The following is a 23,360-nucleotide window of genomic DNA, read 5'->3' as shown; positions in this document are numbered from 1 at the left end:
CATCATGCACATGACAAGCATTGCAGATGTCACAGAATGGTGATTTTACAAGGTTGGTAAGCAGTATGATAGTGGGAAGAGTACACAGTAAATGGTGAAAACATTTATTTTGAACTTTGAAAAAGGTCCTTACAATTGTTATGATACATCACAAAAAGAAAACTCTAACTCATTGGGTTCATAGCTCTTAGCTCTTGGTGAATTAATATTAGCTCAAGAATGGAGTCACAATTTCAGACTGGATTACTCCAGGGCTTTAAACTGTATAGAATCATTGAAAAACAAACACATTAATCATTTTTTAAATCACAAGCATTTATGTGTTCACTTCAGCTCTTCATTTACAAGTTGGACCTGCCATTGTGTAGACAGACATTGCAATTGTCAAGCTTACTGTCCGAGAACCACTGCCTACACTTTGAAAGTTTGAATGGTGTCAAAGTCTTAATTGTCTGAACTTGTAGCTGTTTGCCCTATAGAGTTAGATGCATTGGGCGACATTGATGCAAGTTGTGTGAAAGGACCTTCATAGCTAAAGACAGCACTGCGGATGTGAGAATGGATCTTATAGGAGTTATCGGTGATTAGAAATGCAGCGATGGGTTGTTTTAGGAATGGGCTGGAATTGATAGTTCCTATTTGAGATTGAACTGCAGCCTCAAAGTCTCCTGCATGTATATGAAGCAAAGCATAAGCAAAGAAATGCTAATTCTGACAAAATCAAAAATCCAATTGAAAGCTCTAAGACATTCAGAAATTGTTTTAAAAGCCTTTGAAGTTTTAAAACAGTAATCATTCATAATTCTGGTCACTAATTAAAGGAACAGAAAAGAAAAAAGAACACAGTTCTTCGATTCATAACAGTTTGGCCCTATTCTACAGTGTTTTACCTCGTCAATGAAAGTGATGGAGCCATTTACTTGGACTATGCCTATCTGTTCACTCTGCAGAGAAGGGTGACTACGCACACGCAGCCCTGCGCTGTTCTTGGCCACAAATTTGCGCACCTGAGAGAAGCAGAGGGGGAGAGAGAGAGAGTAACACAGTGGTAGAGAGACAGACGAGAAGTTAGCAGGAAGCTGCAGTCTGAGTGCAAGAATTCACAGCAAAGAACCCAACCATCTTGTCAGATGAGTGTTCCAGAAAACACATCCTCAAACCACTGCATTTAAATGCACAAGAACATTCTGATATTAATGAGATTCATTCAATACGGTCATGGTCATATTCCCATTATGAAAGCATCAAGTAAACACATTACCCTCATAACCAGCTTAAGCCAATATTCCAGTTTCTAGAAATCGGGATAACACAGCAGGCATATTCAGTAGAGGCATAATCAGAATATCTGGAATATCCACCATAACTGAATATCTACAAATTGTCCAAACAATGGTAATTCTGGGTGATATTAGATTCAGACAGTTAAGAAAGATTTACTAACATTTTACAATCCCTAAAAGAAGCATTGTGGCCTATATTTGTGAGTCTCATCAATTGCAATAGAAACTGAATTGAAATAAAAGGAAGGAGTGGAGTCTCTTCACTATATCCAGAAGAGAATAGCAGGAAAAGAATGTGGATGTCTTAGTTTATTTGGTTTATGCTGATTACATGTACACAGGAATATTCCCAAAAAATTATAGAAAAGAATACAGGCTTATCCAGAACATGGCCCTTAATCAGAAAATGATGTGCATGTAAACATGGTCAATGAATTTGGACAACATTCAGCAAGAAAGAGCAAGAATGTAAATTGACTGTGCAGTAATGTTGCTTGTTTCTCAGCTATACTCATAGTAAATAAGAACAAGGTGAATAAAATAATGATAACTTCTAGGCCTGTCGCGATTGTTGTATAATCATCTGATTGCAGTTAACTGATCTAGCCATGGTTATTTGAGATAACCGTGATTACTGCACACTTAAAATTTCAATAACATTTTACTGGCCAACTAAGGGAATTTTAATCAAATATATAAATGCCATGAACTGCGCATTTACATCTCATTCAATTGAACTCGGACCGTCTCAAGGAGCCACACCATGGACCGCACCCAGAGCTGCTCCTGAAGAGCGCATGAAGATTAACTGCTTCTGAAGGAGGTTCAAAATATAACTGAGGATTTTGACAGTGAAGCTCATCGGTTTCACTTTAAAGATCATGTAATGGCAAATGTTCTTGGTTGTCGCTGGTTCATACATGCAAAGTTAATGACATGCAGTGACAGAGAGGAGGAGACAAGCACTTACTCTATTTCTGTGGAGATGATATAATGAAGAAACATATTTACAAATACACACTCTAAAAGGTTTTCCTTCATGAGAAATATTGGGTTTAATAAAAATCCTTAAAATAAAGTGTGAAAGTCAAGAATTTACAACAGAAATATTTTACTATTGCATAATCTAATCTAATATACTGGAACATAACCTAACACAACATAACATAATTAGAGCTGTCAAAACTAAAGCGCTAATGAAAGCAATTTATTTTAAAAGGTTTAAAGCGTGAATTTTTTTTTAATTGGCTTAATGCTTTTAACAACTTTGACATTAGATTTCGACATACTGTATTATTCATCTCCGTGTGCATTTTGAAAAAAGTTTGGATGTGTTCGGGGACATTACACTGACTTACACACCACAGACACACACACACACACACACACACACACACACAACAGCCATTCCATGTGTGTGTCAACAATGAACAAGTGATGGGGAAAGAACCTCTTACAAAATAAACCCAGACAGCACTTGTGACAAAAAAAAGGACTTTACATCTTTTGTAATTTATTTGCCATATAAGCACGTCAAGTCAGCTAAAAGCCAACCACACAATAAATGGGACTGATGAGGTACTGCTGCGGTTGGCTAGCTTCCGTGCAATCTCTGCCGACGTGCTGATCAATGTTCTAACAATTTCAACTTTGACCCAGTTGCCGCCAATCTTTCAAAGCGTCAGCCAATGATTTCTGGTCAATTCGGATGAAGTATCATTACGTGGGCAGTGCCAGCACTAAAAGCAGAAAAAGACGTTGGTAATTTTCGGAATGGCATAATATCATACTACCCTTACTATTTCTGTTATACGTAGATATACGTAGATATGACAGAAGTAGTAAGAGTCGTATGGGTAGTATGCCATTCTGAACTCTGCCGTTCTCTACAGCGCTTGATGACCTAATGCAAATCGTGTGAATGCAGTTTAATGATTGTCATAGCAAAGTGAATAATCACAGCCTGCCAGCGGATTAATACTGTGGAGGATGAGGGATGAAAAAATTTCATTTGCATTGCAACAAATTCTCAACCACCACTCAGTCTTTGGAAAACATTTAATGTTACAGTACTTGAATTGGTGCAATTTTAGTGCATTTCTTTCCTATGTGAAAGGCTTTGTTTGGAAAATGTTAATTAACCTTATTTTTACATAGTTTTGTTTTCTTTACTTAGAAACTAAATGCATTTTGACAGGAAAAGAAAATATTGAGTCTGATTACAGCACTTTCAAACTCTACAATTAATTGTGATTATCTATGAAAAATCTAACGATTAATCACGATTAAATATTTTAGTCAACTGACAGCAATACATCTAATATAATATATAATAGCTATTCAGGCTGGCTGTGTTCCAAAATCAACAGTGTAAATGTTAAATGGACCAAGACTTAAGCTGACCATAAAGAGATACAAATTTGTAAATAAACGTATTTGTAAATATTTTGGTATTTAAAATATTGTTTTAATATTCATTAAAAAGAAATTAAACTTTTTAAAGCTGTATAGCTTAAATATAAATAAATTATATCTTAAGGTGTATGAAGCACACATACACCTTAATAAGTATGACAATTTGCATGAATCATCATAATCGTAAAAGCCCTAAAACAGACAATTAATCCTCTACCAAATCTCATAATCGTAATAGCCCTATGAACTTCAGAGTAAAACATATCTGGTGGCCACTTTCACAGTACTAAACAATGAACAGCTGAAGCATTTAGAGACGATATGCAGTGGTCGGGCCGGACATCACACAGAGTCTTGGCACCACTCCTTAACTGCTACAAGTTGGGACCTCACCTTGCTAGGTTGAGGTTCAGCTTTGGGTTTGATCATCTGTGTGCCAGGAGGGATCATTCCTTTGGGTGGGTCTTTGACTTCTACCTCCAGACCAGCATCTGAACAAATAATACTGTAATCAGCAAGGTGAAGCACTTCAACTACATTCTGTTGGAAAGCAGAAAGGATTTTCTTCGTATACAATGACTATGAATCATATTTCACCAAATAAAATAAGATTATATAAGAAGTGGTGCTCGCCACTTTAAACATTTTAACTAATGACTTTAATTACCACTACTTACAGTGCTGTAAGTAGTGCCCCATCCTGATTTCTTCAGTTTTTGTGTATATTTCAAACAAAACATTTTAAAATTCAAACAAAATCTAATATAAAAAAGGTAATTTGAGTAAACACACAAAAAAAAGTTTTTAAATGATAATGTCATTTATTGAAACAAAAAAATGATCCGATACCAACTGGGCAGGTGTGAAATTAGTTACAAAATCCCCAAATCTATGACATTGCATTCATAAGGGGGTCCAGCTGGACTAGACACACACAGGCCTGATTACTGCCAGCCCTGTTCAATCAAATCAACACCTAGCTAGAACCTTTTCTGCAGCATGAAGTTGGCTAAAAGTTCAGACCCAGTAACACATTATGGCAAGGCTGACAGAAATGACAGAAATTATGAGGGAAAAGTTGATTGAAATACATCAGTCTGGGAAGGGTTAAAAGCTATTTCCAAGGCTCTGGGAACCACAGTGAGAGCCATTATCTCCAAATGGAGAAAACTTGGCACAGTAGTAAACCTTCCCAGAAGTGGTCAACCTTCCACAATTCCTGAGTGACAAAGAGTGGCAATGTGAAAACAACTGCTAACCAAGAAGAAAATTAAGGCTCGTCTGAATTTTGCCAAAACGCACCTTGAACTGTTGATTCGAAAGTGGAACTGTTTGGAAGACATGGGTCCTATTACATAAGGCATAAATCAAACACAGAATCCACAAAAAGAATATGATACCTACGGTCAAGCATGGAGGTGGTAGAGTGATGGTGTGGGGATGCCATGTTGCTTCAAGGCCAGTGCGACTTGCAGTAATTGAGGGGAAACATGAATTCTGCTCCTTACCAAAAATACTAAAGGAGAACGTCTGGTCATCTGCATAATCCAGTTGAAGCTCAAGCACAACTGGATTATGCAGCAAGACATTTATCCAAAGCATAGGAGAAAGTCCACCTCTGAATGGCTCAAACAAGCTAAATTAAAGTTTTGGAGTGGCCTAGTAAAAGTCCTGACTTGAACCCGATTAAGATGCTATGGCAGGACCTTAAATGGCCAGTTCATGCTCGAAACCCCCCCCCCCCCAATGTGGCTGAACTAAAGCAATTCTGCAAAGACTGGGCCAAAATTCCCAGTATGAAAAATACACAAAAATAGAAATCACTGCAAATTTTAAGAACCACTTTGGGCACCCTCAGTCATTTACAAGATCTCTAATACAGCGCTTCACTAAAACTGAAAAGCTGTTACCAATCTCAATGCCGTCTATGGTCACATGAATGGTGTAAAGTCCAACAGCACCAGGGGTCCAGTTAGCGCTGTAGGTGCCATCTGTGTTGGCCCGGATGAGCATGTTCTCACTAGGCCTGAGTGAAGAGCACAGATTCTGATAACACTGTTCTTACATTTCAATGTTCACTGTATATTTTAGAAGTTTTTGTACCTCTTTGGTGTGGGTGAAGCAAAGCGTAGCTCCTCAAAAGAGTAATTTTCATATGCCTGCATGAAGACAGTAAATGAAACGCAAACAAGAAAAGGAACAGTTTTTAAAGAGTTATTGCACAAATGGCTCAGAAAAGATCATTTTGATCAGATAGATTAGACAGACAGATTAGGTTAGCTTCAATAGTTTGTTATCTAGTGCAATGACATTCAGACATTTTAATGTGGCTTTATTGTCAAAGACTTTTTTTGAGCCACTGAATTTAACACATCACGAGTAAAGGTGAACCTTCATCATGGTGATGGCGATATAACGGGCCTCTTTGATGATCATGGGCTCATAAGTTGCCTCCAGTTTGGGTGCTGGATGTCCACCGAAGGTCAGGTCAGAGCTTGAGGGAGAGTTAGAGGAGCTGCCCGGCAAACGCTGCAGTCTCTTCATGTTCTCCTGCTGGATGGACTTCTTCTGAGAGACAGGAACAGCCTTCACTTCAACCTAGAACACAGAGCACAGATGGTTAGAGGCACAGGTTGATAAATAGAGATGCACCAATATGGAATTTCTGGAGCGATAACGAAAACTGACAATAGAATGCTTGTTGTGGGCGACATAATAACATATTCATTCACTTTTTGAGATTAAACCCTATTAACTGGAGCATCTAGCAAATGAGCTAATTAATTAAAAATTCTAATTTTACTAATTAAATTATTAATTTTAGGTGTCATTTAAAACCTTAGAATCTTGACTTTCCAATTCAGTGGCTTCCTTAGTGGTGTACTACCATGGACACAATGCCGGTTTAATGTTTTCCGTATAGTAGACCCATGAAAAGAGATGTTAACCAGTTCCAATGATTCCTTCAAGTCTCTTTCACTCTAAGGTCCTTTTTGACCTCATTGAGCATTCTGCGATGTGCCCTTTGAGTCATCTTGGCTGGACGACCAATTCTAGAGAGAGTAGCCACAGTATTAAATCATCTCCATTTATAGGCAATTTGTCTAACGTGGACAGATGAACATCTGAACTCTTTGAGATAAATGTGTAACCCTTTTCAGCTTTATGTAAAGCAACAATTCTTGACCGTAGGTCTTCGGAGATCTCTTTTTCGCAATGCATGGTCCATGTCAGCAGTTGCTTCTTGTGAATAGCAAACTTAAAATGTTTGAGTGCTTTTTATAAGTCAAAGTAGCTTTAACCCACACCTCCAATCTCATTTCATTAATTGGATGTCAGGTTTGCCAACTCCTGAATCTAATTACATTTTGTTGATGTCATTAGCCTAGGGGTTCACATACTTTTTCAAACCTAAACAGTGAATGTTTGAATGATGTATTCAATATGTACCGTTGAAGTCAGACGTTTACATACACTTAGGTTGAAGTCATTAAAACTAATTTTAATCTGTGAAACTAATGATTTTCTTATAAAATTATGCTAACCTTCATGTTTGGCACATGCACAACATCACCATATTGGTCTTTGGTCTGCACCACAACAGTGGTGGGCCAGCTGCAGCGGATGTCATCTTTGTTCAGGATGAGTGAGGTCTTTTGAGGGTCTGCGTAGGAGTCTGGTTGAAGCCACCTAGGAGACCAAGCATGAGGTCATCAAATTCCCAAATCAGGTTATTTGTGAATCAGGGAGCTGAAAAACTTTTTGAGAAAGACCTGGCAAGCCGGCCACCACTGGAGTTCTGCACACAGGTGATGAAGTCCTCCAGAAATGAGTGTTCATTGGTTTGCAGGTATATTGGCAGGTTGCCCTCCAATGCTTCTAGGATGGTAGGTGAGTGAGAGAGTGCCAGCCCCTTTCCCAGGATCCCTGAGTGGGATTTACACACCTACTCAACACAAATACATGATCAGAACCTTCCCTGTTGATGCGCGGCACTCACGCACACTAAAACCATTTCTAATAGAGTACCTGGAGTGAAGCCTCTTCTAAAATCTCCAAATCCTCCTCCAGTTCATTTCCTGTAAGAAATGTAAAACTTTAAATTCCTGTAATTTAAAAAACAACAAAGCTAATTTCCTCATAATTTTTTCAAAGCAATAAGAACATATCCATAAATGACTCCACATTCTCACCTAAGGGTAGAGCTAGATCCTTTTTCATGAGTGCAGCTGCACACACACTTCCCAAATAGGCCAGTTCCTTCTCCAGCTGAATAATACCCTAAAATCACAGTCACATAACAAACCTCTCAAATAAATAAGCAATATGGATAGTTATTGTTAATTGTAATTATTGTACTGTAAATATTGTTATAAATATAAATTAATATATATATTATTATTATTTGTATTTTTTATTCAGGTCCTTCATATCCTAGTAGGTGTGAAACACACACAAAAAAAACATAACATTTATTTATCGAAACAAACAGAAACCACAATACAAAATTAACTGTAGGACACAAGAACATTAATACTTCAGATCATTTATTGGTTGGGCCCAGGTATAAGACATATCCATATGGTTTTGCTAATAAGAATTAATTTAAATATTAAATATAAAAATATTTTTTTAACGGTAAATACTTTCTCCTATCCCAGCTTAATGTGAAGAGACTATTAGTAAGCAATTTGTAGGTCTATATGTTTGTCAACCTGTGGCAGAAAGGGTAGTCATTATTTTTGCAAATACATTTGGTACATTTCACCTTACAGGACTTATGTGATGTCATACCTCATCAAGACCAGGGTTAAATTCATAACCAACAGCTACACATTTGAATCCGTAGAAACAAGCCTTCTCATCTTTCACATAATCTGATGCAGTTTCCAAGGAAAAGAGTGCTTCATTACCTTAACATGAGAAAAAGGAAAGAAAAAAAATGATACAAGTGTTTATGAGTGAGCCAGTGTAACGTAACTCTATTAATGACAGCAGTGTGGCAACTGCCCATATAATGAAAGTCTTCTTAAAGATTAAATTCTACAAATAAGCCCATATTTTTCTTGCTGGAGGCTGATGTTTATCTACAACCTGGGGCACAATATTTCAATGTTTTATCTGTTGACAGTGTAAAGACTCTCGCTCAAGGGTCAAGAAATTATGTTAAGCAAACATGCCCATTAATTTCTTCTTTTTAATGACTAAACTTCAATAAATACAGACTGCGGCTCATGTAACCAGTGCATTAATCAGCATGAAAGCATAATTAAACATTTAACGACTTAAAATAATGCAATATAAAACTTCTTAAAACTTTCACCAATGTTAAAACATTTATCAAATGTTCTCAAATAAAAACCTGAACATAAAAAATCTTTGGAAAAGCATAATTGTACTCTAAAACGCTTGATGTCATGGTGGTGACAACACTGACATGACAATAATACAATTACAAACTGCACACAAAAATGAAAATATGATTTAAGTTAATGTGGAAAATCGATGGGGACAATCCCAAAATAGTGAAATTCTGGAACATTTCAACACTTCAAAATAAGGAAAAATTATTTTATTTAATATGTACACAAAAAAAGTTTGTCTATCTATTCATCTATTAATCCATCTCTTTAAAACTAGAATGATTATCTTTCATAAAACCATTTATTCTTTGCAAACATCCAAGGGGACAGAAAAGTTCCCCAAATTGAAAAACCAAACGTATACGGCTATGTTTGGCAGTCTAGGACGTCACTGTTACCTGGCAGCACCAAGACGGCGGTGGGCCAGCCACTGGAGCTAAAGAACTTCTTGAGTTCCGTCCAGCTGTTTATAGTCTCATGGGCCAGAGGTTTGGAGGCAAGCCCAGAGAAGTGTAGAGATCGGCTGGGTATCAGTAGACGGAGAACATCCTCTGACTGTGCCGTGCCACACTGAGGGTCAAACTCAACGGTCATCCAGCGAACACAATCTGGGAAGGAAACCTGAAGCCAGTGCAGAGAGAATGAACCAAAAATCTCTGATGAAGCAAACGCTGGTCACATTACATCTCAATTTGTAACTAGAGGTCATATTTATAGATTAGTGCATGACAGTGCATATTTTTAGAGGAATCTCTATATGGTTCACATGAACACTGATAATGCCATTGACAGGCATATTTAAAATTAGGGCTGGGCAATATATTGAATTTTCACAATGGTGATATAAAACTGAGCAACACTGTGAATATTGCATTTCTGGCAATCAAGTTTCCTAAATACTGAGTCCTAATTTTAATGTATTCCTTGTCTTGTAAATTGAGTACAAGAGCATTAAGATGTTTAAAACTTCAGCAGCAAGAACATTTGTTAGAGTTGGTGAGATACAGTCATTTCTGAATTCAAATCAGTTTAAACTGCCTGTTTCAATAAATTGATTCATAACATTTTATTGCAGTAACCATCATAAGTCTCCATGTGGGATTTTTCATTTATTCAAAATTTAGCTGTTCATTACAATTTATTGTTATATTGGTGCATAAATGAAAAAGACTAATAGTTTTGTTGATTATTTTTAAGTAGATTTTAACTATGTAAGATTTTTAATCAACACTGCTCCAAAAAATTAAGGGAACACGTAATCATCACAATTAAACTTTAGGGATATCAATCTGTCCAGTTAGGAAGCTTAAGCGATTGTGAATCAATGACACCTGTTTTGGAACAAATGAAAGTGACAACAGGTGCACTGGAGAGGCAAAAGTAAGACAACCCCCAAAAAGGAAATGGTTTTGCAGGTGGTGGCCACAGACAATTGCTCTCTCCTTATCCTTCCTGACTGACTCTTCTCTAGTTTTGCGTTTTGCTAATGCCCTTGTCACAGCTTGTAGCATGAGGCGGTACCTGCAGCCCATTCAGTTTGCACAGATAGTCCAGCTCCTCCAGGATCGCACATCCATACGTGCCATAGCAAGGTTTGCTGTGTCTCCCAGTACAGTCTCAAGAGTAGGGATGCACCGATACCACTTTTCTCTTCCAATACGATTCTGATATCTGAAATCTCAGTATCTGCCTATACCAGTGTTGTTTTTTACAGTGCTAATTATATGTAGCACAAACTACACATTATTTCAATATAAATGAAATGAAACTATTAAGAAAAACTTTAACTAGTCTACTGGATAATGCTGCAGCAAAATTAACAGTAATTCCAGCCTAAGTGTTCAGTAGAAAAGAAGGCATTTTTTTTTCTTTTTTGCTAAAAACATTCAACTTGTATCTGGACTTTAAAGGGTTCAGATCTCTTTTTTTGTTTAATTTAGTTTTAAGATATCAGTTCACTTTTCATGTACAGTTATTTTTTAGAACCCATTAAACTTAAATATTCTTGTAACTTGTAAACAAATAATAATTAAAATTCATTATTATTATTGACTAAATACATGAGTAAAATATTTAACTTTAAAACCCTCTGGCTTTTATTTTGACATTCTGAGCTACCAGGAAGTCAGTACTTTAATTTGCTTCTTATTTTAATTCTGGTAAAATGCACATACAGTGCTGTTCTAAATATATAAGTGAACCGAACTATTGAGCATTTACATCGGAGATGTTGGTCATGAGTAGCACTCAAATGTTGCGCAGCGAGTGTGTGTGTAAACAGAGCAGTGCATTCAATAACACGTTGGTGCTGCATGTGCATATTATATATTTACTTATTAAACACAGCCTTTTGTGATTCACAGAGCTATTGCACATCTTCAAGGGGCTTTGAATAAAATGCACGAGTCATATGAATTACTTAATTGCTTGTTTTTATGGTTCTTTTATGTAATTTTGGAGCTTGACAGGAACGAACATGACTAACACACAGTATCGGATTTGGAATGGGCTCATCGGACCGATACCCAATCCATCTAAAAATGTCAGTATCGGAGCCAATACTGATCCAGGTATCGGATCAGTGCATCCCTACTTAAGAGCGTGGAGGAGATGCCAAGAGACGGGCCATTACACAAGGATAGCTGGACAAGGCTGTAGAAGGACATCAACCCAGCTGCAGGACTGGTATCTGCTCCTTTGTGCGAGGAGGAACAGAAGGAGCACTGCCAGAGCCCTACAAAATTACCTCCAGCGGGCTACTGGTGTGCATATATCTGACCAAACTGACAGAAACAGAATCCATGAGGGTGGCATGAGGGCCCGACGTCCTCTTGTGGGACCTGTGCTCACAGCCCAGCACCGTGCAGCTCGATTGGCATTAGCTAGAGAACACCATAATTGGCAGGTCCACCATTGGTGCACCGTTCTCTTAACAGATGAGAGCAGGTTCACACAGAGCACATGTGACAGATGTGAAAGAGTCTGGAGACGCCGTGGTGAACATTATTCTGCTTGCAACATCATCCAGCATGACCAGTTCGGCGGTGGGTCAGTGATGGTCTGGGGAGGCATATCCTTGGAGGGTCGCAAAGACTTCCACTTGCTAGCCAACGGTACCCTGACTGCTGTTAGGTACCGGGATGAAATCTTAATACCCATCGTCAGACCTTACGCTGGTGCAGTGGGCCCTGGGCTCCTCCTGGTGCAGGACAATACCTGGCCTCATGTGGCCAGTGTGTGTAGGCAGTTCCTGGATTACGAAGGCATTGATGCCATTGACTGGCTCTCAGGTTCCCCAGACCGGAATCCAATTGAGAACCTTTGGGACATCATGTATCGGTGCATTAGATGCCGCCAAGTAGCGCCACAGACCGTCCTGGAGCTAACGTGGGGGCCATACACACTACAGAGTCACATTATATGACGTGATGAAATTCACGCAAGTTGGAACAACCTGTGATTTCAATAGTTTACTTTGATTTTCGGTGTGAGTTTGAATCCAGCCCTCCATCGGTTGGCGATTATGGTTTCCATTGACCGTTGTTACATCATTTTGTTCTCAATGAATTACAAAATGTACAGTAATAATTTTGATCTTCAATACATTTCGTTCATCGAGATCTGATGTGTGATTTAAGCGTTCCTTTAATTATTTGGAGCAGTGTACTTGGAAACAAAATATGGTTGAATTTATGGTTCCTCTGAAAATTGTTTTATTATCCAGCCCTATTCACGATGTGATTTCTGCTTCAATTGTCTCCCCTCAACATCAGGACATTAAAACTATTGCTGTACCTTGTACTGAGTGACACCAGCCTGCTTGTAGGGGTGATCGCTCTCTATGACAGCATAATGACTAGAAGTGGTGCAAGCTGATAGGCCCTGCTCTGGCTGATTCCCAGTGGTGCTGTCTGTGGACTGGTTGGGATTGAAGGCGGGTGGGGCATATTTCTGGTTAAGGGCAGAAACAGCCGGAAGAAGTTCCTGCACCAAACCAAACACCTCCACTGCAGCCTAATGAAAAAGTCGAAATAAAAATGTTTATACAGTTAGTTACAAGGAAATAAAGGTTTTCATACTACACACTGATAAACATGCTTACCTTAGGCACAGAGGAAGCCACAGGACCGATGTATGCCAAAATGAGTGGAAGGAGCATTGAGAAAAGACTGGAGGAACTCAGGAGTTCTGGGATGTCTTCAACTGAAGAGAAATGAGCGATGTCGATAAATCAATACATCCTACAGATTAATTGTAAGTGTATAATAATGATGCTGATCTGTGAAAGGCTCCTCACCGTCCACAGCAAAGGCTCTGTGGAGAAGGTCTTTGGCTGCCCGCACCACCACACTGACCACAGACAGAGCTCGACTGCAGTTCTTGTCCTCTTCATTGGCTTTGCTTAACAGCTGCGACTGCAGGTCACCATCATATTCACTCCTGTGACAGACAAAAACCATGAACAAGATAAACATGTAGGGATGCACCAATACAATTACAGCAGTCAGTATTGGGTCCAATACGGGTACTCTGTTAGAACACATATTCTGGTAAACCAAATGGAAGGGAGCGCATTTTGATCAAAGCAAAATCATGTAACACAAGTAACGACAGAACAGTATTTGTAATGGAATAAATATTTTTTTAAAAAAAAGACTAGTCCCCTAAACAGGAGTGGTGGTGGCGTAGTGGGCTAAAGCACATAACTGTTAATCAGAAGGTCGCTGGTTTGAGCCCAACAGCCACCACCATTGTGTCCTTGAGCAAGGCCCTTAACTCCAGATTGCTCCGGGGGGATTGTCCCTGTAGTAAGGGCACTCACTGTAAGTCGCTTTGGATAAAAGCATCTGCCAAATGCATAAATGTAAATGTAAACAACTTCATTACATAAAGTGATCTGATTGCGTGTTAAACCAAACAATGCTGCCCACAACCGACTTTGTGTGTATAAACATGAAAATACATGGCAACACTTAGGTTGTATTCGTTAATACTAGTTAATGCACTAGGGGCTGTTCAGCCTGCAATTAGCACCTCAAACAGAACAAAATGCAGGTATCTCTAGATGCAGTTTTAAAAGTAATTTTTAACTTGACGCGAAGCCAAACAAAGAATGCAGCCCTTCAGCATGCCATTTAAAATGTCCATATAGCTCATGTTTTCACAGAAAAACATTTGAAAGACAGTGCAAGACTGACGCAAAAAAACTTTCATTGTGAACAGTACCATAGCTTTTTTTTCAGCGCGCACACAAAATGGACAGCTAGCAGACCGTGAAGAGATATTAATGGAATTTGGCAAAAAGTGTATTGGATTCAAATTACACACTCCACCTTTAACTCATTCAACTTTAAATGTGAATTAGTTTTATTAATATATGTATAAATTCAAATAAATCAAGATTTCTAAATTTGTAAATGTATCCAAAAATATTTAATTTGTTTGCTAAACTACTTAAGCCTGCTGATTTCCATCTTTGGTACATGGTACAGTGGCAAGAAAAAGTATTTGAACCCTTTGGAATTAACTGGTTTTCTGCATTAATTGGTCATAAAATGTGATTTCAACTTCATCAAAGTCACAAGTATAAACAAACACAATGTGCTTAAACTAACAACATACAAACAATTATAATCTTTCATGTCTTTTATGAACACATCCCATTAAGCATTCACAGTACTGTGGAAAAATTAAATGAACCCTTGGATTTAATAACTGGTCGATCCGTCTTTGGCAGCAATAACCTCAACCAAGCGTTTTCTGTAGCTGCGGATAAGACTACACAATGCTCAGAAGGAATTTTGGACTATTCTTCCTTACAGAACTGAAGCACAGCCATATTCTTAGGATATCTGGTGAAACTCTAAAACTTTCTAAATTTAAATTGCACTTTAAATTAAACAAAAAAGCTATTAAAATAACAAAGTGATCAAACATTCTTTATATATAACCAACTCCCCAAATCCAAACATTTACCATCTCCAATGGCCCCATTTGCCATCACGCAAGCATCCGTCAATGACAACAGGTGAAAAATTACTAACAGCCTACAATTTAAGAACTAAGGACAATTATAAATGTAAAGATAATAATAATAAGGCTAATAATAAATAAGCCTAATAAATTCTCATATGTTCCCAAAAGAATTCTGCTAATTGTGTGCTCTTATCGAATGTGTTTGAGGAGTGATAACCCTTTACATTGCTATGCAATACATTGCTATGCTTACAAAATATCTTGATGCTGTACTGAAAATTACAGCATTAGTAAAAATAAAAGTAAGGGAATCGATATTGACAAGTACCAAAAAGAAGGATTTGTAGATGTAATTATATATTTATTGATACGTAATATAATTTTTCTACATGGAAATAGATAATGGACCTGTAATAGAGTATCTGAGGGATTTGTCCTCTGGTCTGGTTGGTGCCGTTGCTGCTCAAGCTGCAGGTGCTGAATGTGAAGGTGACTCCATCAGAGCACTGTACAGTGGTCATGCCTCCATCCCCATTGGCTGTGCGGCTGCCATAGTTACGCAGACGGACTGCATATTTCACATTCTCCTACAAATAATAAGAGAAACAGGGTGGTAGTGAGTTGGTGAAGTCAAGTTTATACATCCTGTGATCAATGTGCACAATTCCCAGCACCTTGAGGGGAACAGCTTTGTCCAGGCGGATCTCAGCAATGTCACTGGGAGAGTCGTCAGTGCTGTATGTGCCTTTGACCAGCTCCAGAGATGTCCATCTGTGACAGTGGGCAGAATCTCCAGGGTGCTCTGTCTGTGCCTGATATAACAGCACAGATGGACAGAACAGAAGAAAGCCAAACCACAGGGTGAGATGCTGGGACAATTATTTCACACACTCTAATGGGCGAAAAGTGTACTTTTGCAATGTAGTGTAATGAACAGTGTTGAGGATAAACTACCTAATGTAGTGACGCAACTTATCGAAATGTTTTATTAGTGTTAATAAAAGTAGCTGATTTATTCTAGAGAATCATTTTTGAAGGTTAGGGAAAAAAAGATTTATCGATTCGTGTCCCTGGACAGCATTTTAGATATTGTTCGACCAAAATATGACTCTGAATAATTATAAATTCATTAACAGAAAATAGCGATATAAATACAACATTTGCCCCCTTAAATAACAATACTGTAGTTCACTACTTTTAGTTACAAGCTTGTAGAACCCCTTTTTAATGAGTAGTTTTACTGTTGTTTAACCATTTTAAAATGTATGTTTGGTAAGTGACAGTTTCAAAGTAGATTTCCCAACACTGGTATTGAATATACAGTGAGGAAAATAAGTATTTGAACACCCTGCTATTTTGCAAGTTCTCCCACTTGGAAATCATGGAGGGGTCTGAAATTGTCATCGTAGGTGCATGTCCACTGTGAGAGACATAATCTAAAAAAAAAATCCAGAAATCACAATGTATGATTTTTTAACTATTTATTTGTATGATACAGCTGCAAATAAGTATTTGAACACCTGTCTATCAGCTAGAATTCTGACCCTCAAAGACCTGTTAGTCTGCCTTTAAAATGTCCACCTCCACTCCATTTATTATCCTAAATTAAATTCACCTGTTTGAGGTCGTTAGCTGCATAAAGACACCTGTCCACCCCATACAATCAGTAAGAATCCAACTACTAACATGGCCAAGACCAAAGCGCTGTCCAAAGACACTAGAGACAAAATTGTACACCTCCACAAGGCTGGAAAGGGCTACGGGAAATTGCCAAGCAGCTTGGTGAAAAAAGGTCCTCTGTTGGAGCAATCATTAGAAAATGGAAGAAGCTAAACATGACTGTCAATCTCCCTCGGACTGGGGCTCCATGCAAGATCTCACCTCGTGGGGTCTCAATGATCCTAAGAAAGGTGAGAAATCAGCCCAGAACTACACGGGAGGAGCTGGTCAATGAACTGAAAAGAGCTGGGACCACCGTTTCCAAGGTTACTGTTGGTAATACACTAAGACGTCATGGTTTTAAATCATGCATGGCATGGAAGGTTCCCCTGCTTAAACCAGCACGTCAAGGCCCGTCTTAAGTTTGCCAATGACCATTTGGATGATCCAGAGGAGTCATGGGAGAAAGTCATGTAGTCAGATGAGACCAAAATAGAACTTTTTGGTCATAATTCCACTAAGCATGTTTGGAGGAAGAAGAAAGATGAGTACCATCCCAAGAACACCATCCCTACTGTGAAGTATGGGGGTGGTAGCATCATGCTTTGGGGGTGTTTTTCTGCACATGGGACAGGGCAACTGCACTGTATTAAGGAGAGGATGACCGGGGCCATGTATTGCGAGATTTTGGGGAACAACCTCCTTCCCTCAGTTAGAGCATTGAAGATGGGTCGAGGCTGGGTCTTCCAACATGACAATGACCCGAAGCACACAGCCAGGATAACCAAGGAGTGGCTCTGTAAGAAGCATATCAAGGTTCTGGCGTGGCCTAGCCAGTCTCCAGACCTAAACTCAATAGAGAATCTTTGGAGGGAGCTCAAACTCCGTGTTTCTCAGCGACAGCCCAGAAACCTGACTGATCTAGAGAAGATCTGTGTGGAGGAGTGGGCCAAAATCCCTCCTGCAGTGTGTGCAAACCTGGTGAAAAACTACAGGAAATGTTTAATTGCAAACAAAGGCTACTGTACCAAATATTAACATTGATTTTCTCAGGTGTTCAAATACTTATTTGCAGCTGTATCATACAAATAAATAGTTAAAAAATCATACATTGTGATTTCTGGATTTTTTTTTTTAGATTATGTCTCTCACAGTGGACATGCACCTACGATGACAATTTCAGACCCCTCCATGATTTCTAAGTGGGAGAACTTGCAAAATAGCAGGGTGTTCAAATACTTATTTTCCTCACTGTACAAACTGACTCACATCATCAGCGAGCACCTCCAGCTCATACTCGTGGATGCCTCCTCCTCCGTACACACAGAATCCCACCAGCACCACCCCTGGCTTGTCCACGTTGAAGCAGATGGCATCTGGGGATCCGTTCCCAGTGTTCCAGCTCCGGCCCTGGCTAGTCTTAGTAAAGCGGTTGGGGGTGGACTTCACAGAGTGCAGGGAGTTCAGCCCATCCACCTGCACAACCACATTAAAAAAAAGTTTCAAATGTGTATTAGAATTTTAATTTAGTGAGAAAGCATTTTCTGCACTGAATTTCTGGGATGTCTAAAGAGAAACGAGTACTATCTTCAAAATGTCTGCTTTTGTGTTCCATGGAAGAAAGACATAACTGGTTTGGAACAATAAAAGGGTATCGATGACAGAATTTAAATTTTTGGTGAAACTATCCATTTAACATGAAGTGTCACTTAATTCTCACTAGGTGGCAGCAGCGGAGATAAACATAATCAAGGGAGGATGTTTTTGTTATTGATCAGGAATCTCCATGACAACCAACACCAAAAAAAAAATCCTTTTCCTCTATTACTAAACAGAAGAGAGTGGATGACCATGGTGTTACTCTATTATTGTTGTTAATAGTTTTTTTTTTTTTTTTTACTCTAAACATACAGGGTTTCCAAACCTACTGACCAATGCATTATTAAATTATAATAATCATATTTACAGGACAAAGATAATTATTTTATTTTTTATAGAGATTGCACAAAGAGCCATTGCTGTGGCAACCAGCCAGTGGCCTTTTCCCAAGCTGTCGGAGAGATGGACTGCAGTAGCCATTGTGGTCCTGTGGTGGACACACCTGTGCCAATGACTCAGCTACAACAAACTCCCATCAAGATCTGTTGAAACAGAGTGATATCATTTCACCTCCATCAGCTGAAAGCTATTTATGGCCCGTGGGATGCTGTAATGCAATTATAGGCAAAAGCTCTGTGGACCAAAGGATGGAAAATGTGTACTATAGGATGAGGAAGAGAGAGAGAGAGAGTGTGTGTGTGTGTGTGTGTGTGTGTGTGTGTGGGTGTGTGTGTGTCTGTGTGTGTGTGTGTGAACCAGAATATGTGAGCTGTGCAGAGTGAAAGCTAAGTGTAGAATGGAGTTTGCCTGGAAGCAAGGAGTGGATTTTTAAAATCGTCTGTGTTTTCTCTTGCTTCAAGATCGCTCCGATACAGCTCCATAGGGCTGGGCAGTATGGCAATATATAGTGTGGCAACAGTATAAAGTGTCAGAGATCTGTGTGCATGATGCACCACCTGGCTGCACTGGACATGAACAAACATTGAGAAAGATAAAAACACAAAACGTGGGAAGACCCGAAACAAGTAAAATGCAGGAGAAATGTATTTTTGCATAAAAAAAAGTCCTGAGTCTCTTAGTTGCTGTTGCTGACGCCGTCAAGCTTTCCTACCAGCATCAGTTTTCCCGCAAACACAGAGATTAGAGATCATACTGAGTCAATTAATTTAACTATTAAATAACACCTTTGTCAATCGTGCATTTACATCTAGTGTATAGTCGGTGAATTCCAGAATAAAATAAAGGGCAAAATCCAAAACAAATATGTGATGGAGGGGTTTGCTTAGAATAAAAATGAAAAGAGAAGCCTCATTTTCAACTTGGACTAAAAAAAATGATGAATATTTGTAATAATTAATTATTAGGTCACGTGACGCCATGGAGCAGACGTGTAAACGGCGAGCTCTGTGCACTTTGATAGTTTTTTTTATTATTTTCATGTTACAATCCGCAGACCAAGGACTCGGTTTGGACAGTGTGGCGGGAGAAATCCAGCGTCAACTCATGCTGCGCGAGGAAAGGAAAAAGCTTTCTTGAAAGAATCACAATCTTTTATTTTTCCTGTACTTTGCGAATTCGACAAGAGAGAAACGTGATCGATTCAAGGAATGTAAGAAACATCAACGGAAGATCGCTTTTGCACTGATGTTTACAGCCAAACTGAGAATAGATACTAAGGATGGCAGCAAAGTATTTACGTGTCCTAAGCAAGCACTGTCCTTCATAAAACAATGGCTGAGTAAGCCATTTGACATGAGGCTCCAGAGTGGATTCACTCACTGTACTTACGTTTGGCTGTCTGAGGAAGCTGGGCACCATTTTTGTTTCTTTTTGTGATGGTTCCACCTAGCAGCAGGAGTTTGTTTTGTGGAATAACACTGCATTGACGGAAGATCGCTTTTACACTGACGTTCCTGGCCAGATTGAGAATGGATACTAAGGATGGCCACAAAATAACTACATGCCCACACAAAGGAGGTCTTTTATAAAGTTGACTGACTGAGTAATTCATGGAGTATTTTTTTATATGGCCTCCGAGTGAATTAGACTCGCTCATTACACTCTTGACCATCCGAGAAACCGGGATGCCCATTTCGTTTCTTTTTGTACTTGTTCTGCCAAGATACTGGAGATTGTTTTGTGGAATAACACTGCTTTGTGACAGTTGTGGATGAATCTGTTCGTTCTTTGTGCTTATGCCTCCTGTTGGCTGGAGTTTGTTTTGTGGAGTATTTTTGCAGGACATTGGAATGATTACGTCACATAATGCACTCCTAAGCAGCTGGCTCACAGAACAATTGTTTATCTGTCCGAGGAAACTGAACGGCTCTTATATCGGCTTGAATTTGTTTTGTGGAGGAACACATCTTCGAGACAGTTCTGTGAATGAATATACATATTCTTTGTGTTTATTCTGCCTATTGGCTGGGGTTTGTTTTACAAAGTATTTTCTGTTATATCATTTTGCCTTACAACATTTTTGCAGAAGCACCAGACCAGAGCAATCCGACTGCAAAGTTGTGGGGACTCTCGTAGGCGTACATGGACCTTTTCAGTTTAGAGGGATGGACGCCGTCTTTCTCCGCGTGGAATGTGAATGGGTTGGGGCAACCCATAAAAAGAAGGTAGGTTATTTATATTCTTAAGCATAAGAAATGTGATAGTGTTTCTTGAAGAAACACATCTTTCCTCGCAGGAAGCTGAAAAATTTGGGAAAATATGGGGTGGCATGTTTTCTTTAGTGCTGGCTCAAGTAAGAGTAGGGGAGTCATTACATTGATAAGTAATTATCTACAATTCAAATCTCTAAAACAGATTAAAGATAAATTAGGGAGAATCATTATTGTTATAGCAGAAATTCAGGGGCAAAGGTTGGGTTTGGATAATATTCACCTGCCTAATGTTGATGATCAGGGTTTTTTATTGATCTTAACAAGATGTGTAAAAATATTGGTCTTGCAGATATTTGGTGACTTTTGAACCCATCTGGTAGGGACTATGATTATTTTTTTAGACCGAAGTCCCTCATTTCATCTGCTGTGGATTGCTCAATTGGAAAATTTTAGTCTCAGATCATGCCCTGGTGAGTTTAGAGGTGTTGCCACATACAGAGAATAAAAATCATATAGTTAGCGCTTTAATGCATCACTTTTGCAAAATCCTGATTTCCAACAAATGTTAAAGACTGAAATTCATATTTTTGTTCAATAAAAAGTATACTGCTACAGTCACAGTCTGTCAAGAGTGGCATATCATGTTCCACTGAAGAGTTCTAAAAAAGGTACTCCGTTTGCCACCAGAGGGCGCTCCGACATTTAGATGGAGCATCAGGTTGGAAACTAGCTGCCTATTTCACCAAGTTGCATGCATGTGCAGTATCACAGTGGGTGTTACAGACAGTGCAGGTGGGCTAGTCTTCGGGTCGCATACATACCCCCGATTTCTTGGGAGGTTTTGATGTATTATGTTGTCAAAGACTCTGCCCATGTTGTAAGGGAGAACAAGTCTTCTCTTCTCAGCAATTTGCCCTGTCCAGCAATCAGCCTGAATGTGGGCTTTTATAGCTGATATATTCTTGTCCCAAAGAAAGACGGAGAATTGTTTCCTATTTTGGACCTAAAAAATTTAAATAAACTTGCGAGTGTAAAAGTTCAAAATGCTCACACCGCGTCAGGTATTACACTCTGTATGCCACCACGATTGGTTAAAGTCAATCGATTAAACAGATGTTTTCTTTCACATAGCAATACACCCAGTTCACAGAAAATACCTGAGGTTTTCTTTCAGGGGAAAAGAAAACTAATCTTTTGTCCTTCCTTTCGGCCTGTCTTTGTCAAGAAATGTGTAGAGGCCACTTTTACGCCATCGCGTTGTCAGGTTTTGCGTATTCTAGCATACATAGAAGACTTGCTTATAGCAGCAGGGAGCAAGGACAGGCTTTGTCATACACTAATGTCTTTGCTTGACACATACAGGCTCTGGGATTTTCGATAAATCTCAAAGAGTGTTCTATTTCCCTGCCAACCAACAATTTCTGGGAATGGAGCTCGACTCCACTCGCAAAAAAGCTTATCTGTTGCGACAGAGATAATCTGTGTTTCACAACTGTCTTTCCCCATTTCAGCTGGGCAACAAGATGCACTTTGGCCTGTTTTTGTGCTTGCTCGAACTGATGGCCTCTATGATTGTGGTAGTCAAGTTGGTCCTTCTGTTAATGCAGGATTTTTAACACTGGATTCTGTCCAGTCATCTGTGCGCATTGTCGTGCGTAATGGCACTAAACACATGGACAAATTCTCTCCAGCTCATGCAGGGGTTTCCATTGTGTTCGGCCACACAGGCAACTTACCACATAAACTATCTGAAATTCTTAAAACTTTTTCACTCCATACTGAGATGTCAAAAAGTTCTGACACGAATGGACAAAACAACAGTTTTGTGATATGAGCTCAATGTTCACATCAACCATCAGAATGGGGGAAAAAATGTGACCTCAGTGATGGCATGGCATGATTGTTGGTGCCTAACAGGCTGGTATTTCTGTAACTGCTGATCTCCTGGGATTTTCATACATAATGGTGCCAAAAATAAAATAAATAAATAACCAATGAACGGCATTGTGACAAGGAGGAGGGTTGGCCAGGCTGTAAGGATGCACACTCAGCGCTGAGTTGCCTAATCAGCGGGATGGAGATAAGGGAAGAGCTGGGGATGCCAGAGGGAGAGAGAGAAACACACACGGCCGCTGTGTGTGTGTTTATGTTGCTGTGTTATCAGTTTGATGTTCTGTCTATTCTTGTTAAATGTGGATCCGGCTCTCGTTTCCACCTTTCCAAACCGAACAGAGATCCTTTACAGGCATTTTTGTGGATGGAAACGCTTTGTTGATGAGAGAGGTCAACTGAGAATGGCCAGACTGGGTCCAGCTAACATAAAGGCTACGGTAACACAAATAACCACTCTGTACAATTTATTAAGCAGAATAGCATCTCAGAACGACGTAGAACATTGAGGCAGATGGGCTACAACAGTCATATGTTTTACTAGATAACGTTTTGGTGCATTC

General features: G+C 39.1%; 1 protein-coding gene across 4 annotated transcripts in view; it reads right to left on the bottom strand.

Moving 5' to 3' along the window:
- Positions 1 to 23,360, bottom strand: part of LOC127654801 (E3 ubiquitin-protein ligase MYCBP2) — a 141,298-nt gene that overhangs the window by 44,143 nt on the left and 73,795 nt on the right. For all 4 annotated transcript variants that reach the window (XM_052142237.1, XM_052142238.1, XM_052142236.1 and 1 more), the window contains exons 35-51: positions 17,966 to 18,172; positions 15,712 to 15,849; positions 15,446 to 15,624; positions 13,359 to 13,501; positions 13,164 to 13,264; positions 12,857 to 13,075; positions 9,460 to 9,682; positions 8,493 to 8,611; positions 7,892 to 7,979; positions 7,728 to 7,777; positions 7,472 to 7,644; positions 7,244 to 7,388; positions 6,090 to 6,296; positions 5,802 to 5,857; positions 5,609 to 5,724; positions 4,092 to 4,189; positions 891 to 1,007 (exon numbers count right to left, since the gene is read on the bottom strand). In XM_052142237.1, the coding sequence (XP_051998197.1) occupies positions 891 to 1,007; positions 4,092 to 4,189; positions 5,609 to 5,724; positions 5,802 to 5,857; positions 6,090 to 6,296; positions 7,244 to 7,388; positions 7,472 to 7,644; positions 7,728 to 7,777; positions 7,892 to 7,979; positions 8,493 to 8,611; positions 9,460 to 9,682; positions 12,857 to 13,075; positions 13,164 to 13,264; positions 13,359 to 13,501; positions 15,446 to 15,624; positions 15,712 to 15,849; positions 17,966 to 18,172 (2,379 nt within the window). The remainder of the gene's footprint in view (positions 1 to 890; positions 1,008 to 4,091; positions 4,190 to 5,608; positions 5,725 to 5,801; positions 5,858 to 6,089; positions 6,297 to 7,243; positions 7,389 to 7,471; positions 7,645 to 7,727; positions 7,778 to 7,891; positions 7,980 to 8,492; positions 8,612 to 9,459; positions 9,683 to 12,856; positions 13,076 to 13,163; positions 13,265 to 13,358; positions 13,502 to 15,445; positions 15,625 to 15,711; positions 15,850 to 17,965; positions 18,173 to 23,360) is intronic.

Source organism: Xyrauchen texanus, chromosome 14, assembly GCF_025860055.1.
Source record: "Xyrauchen texanus isolate HMW12.3.18 chromosome 14, RBS_HiC_50CHRs, whole genome shotgun sequence".
Taxonomy (NCBI): Eukaryota; Metazoa; Chordata; class Actinopteri; order Cypriniformes; family Catostomidae; genus Xyrauchen; species Xyrauchen texanus.
The sequence above is the reverse complement of the archived record's forward strand: the minus strand, read 5'-3'. Positions and strand labels throughout refer to the sequence as shown.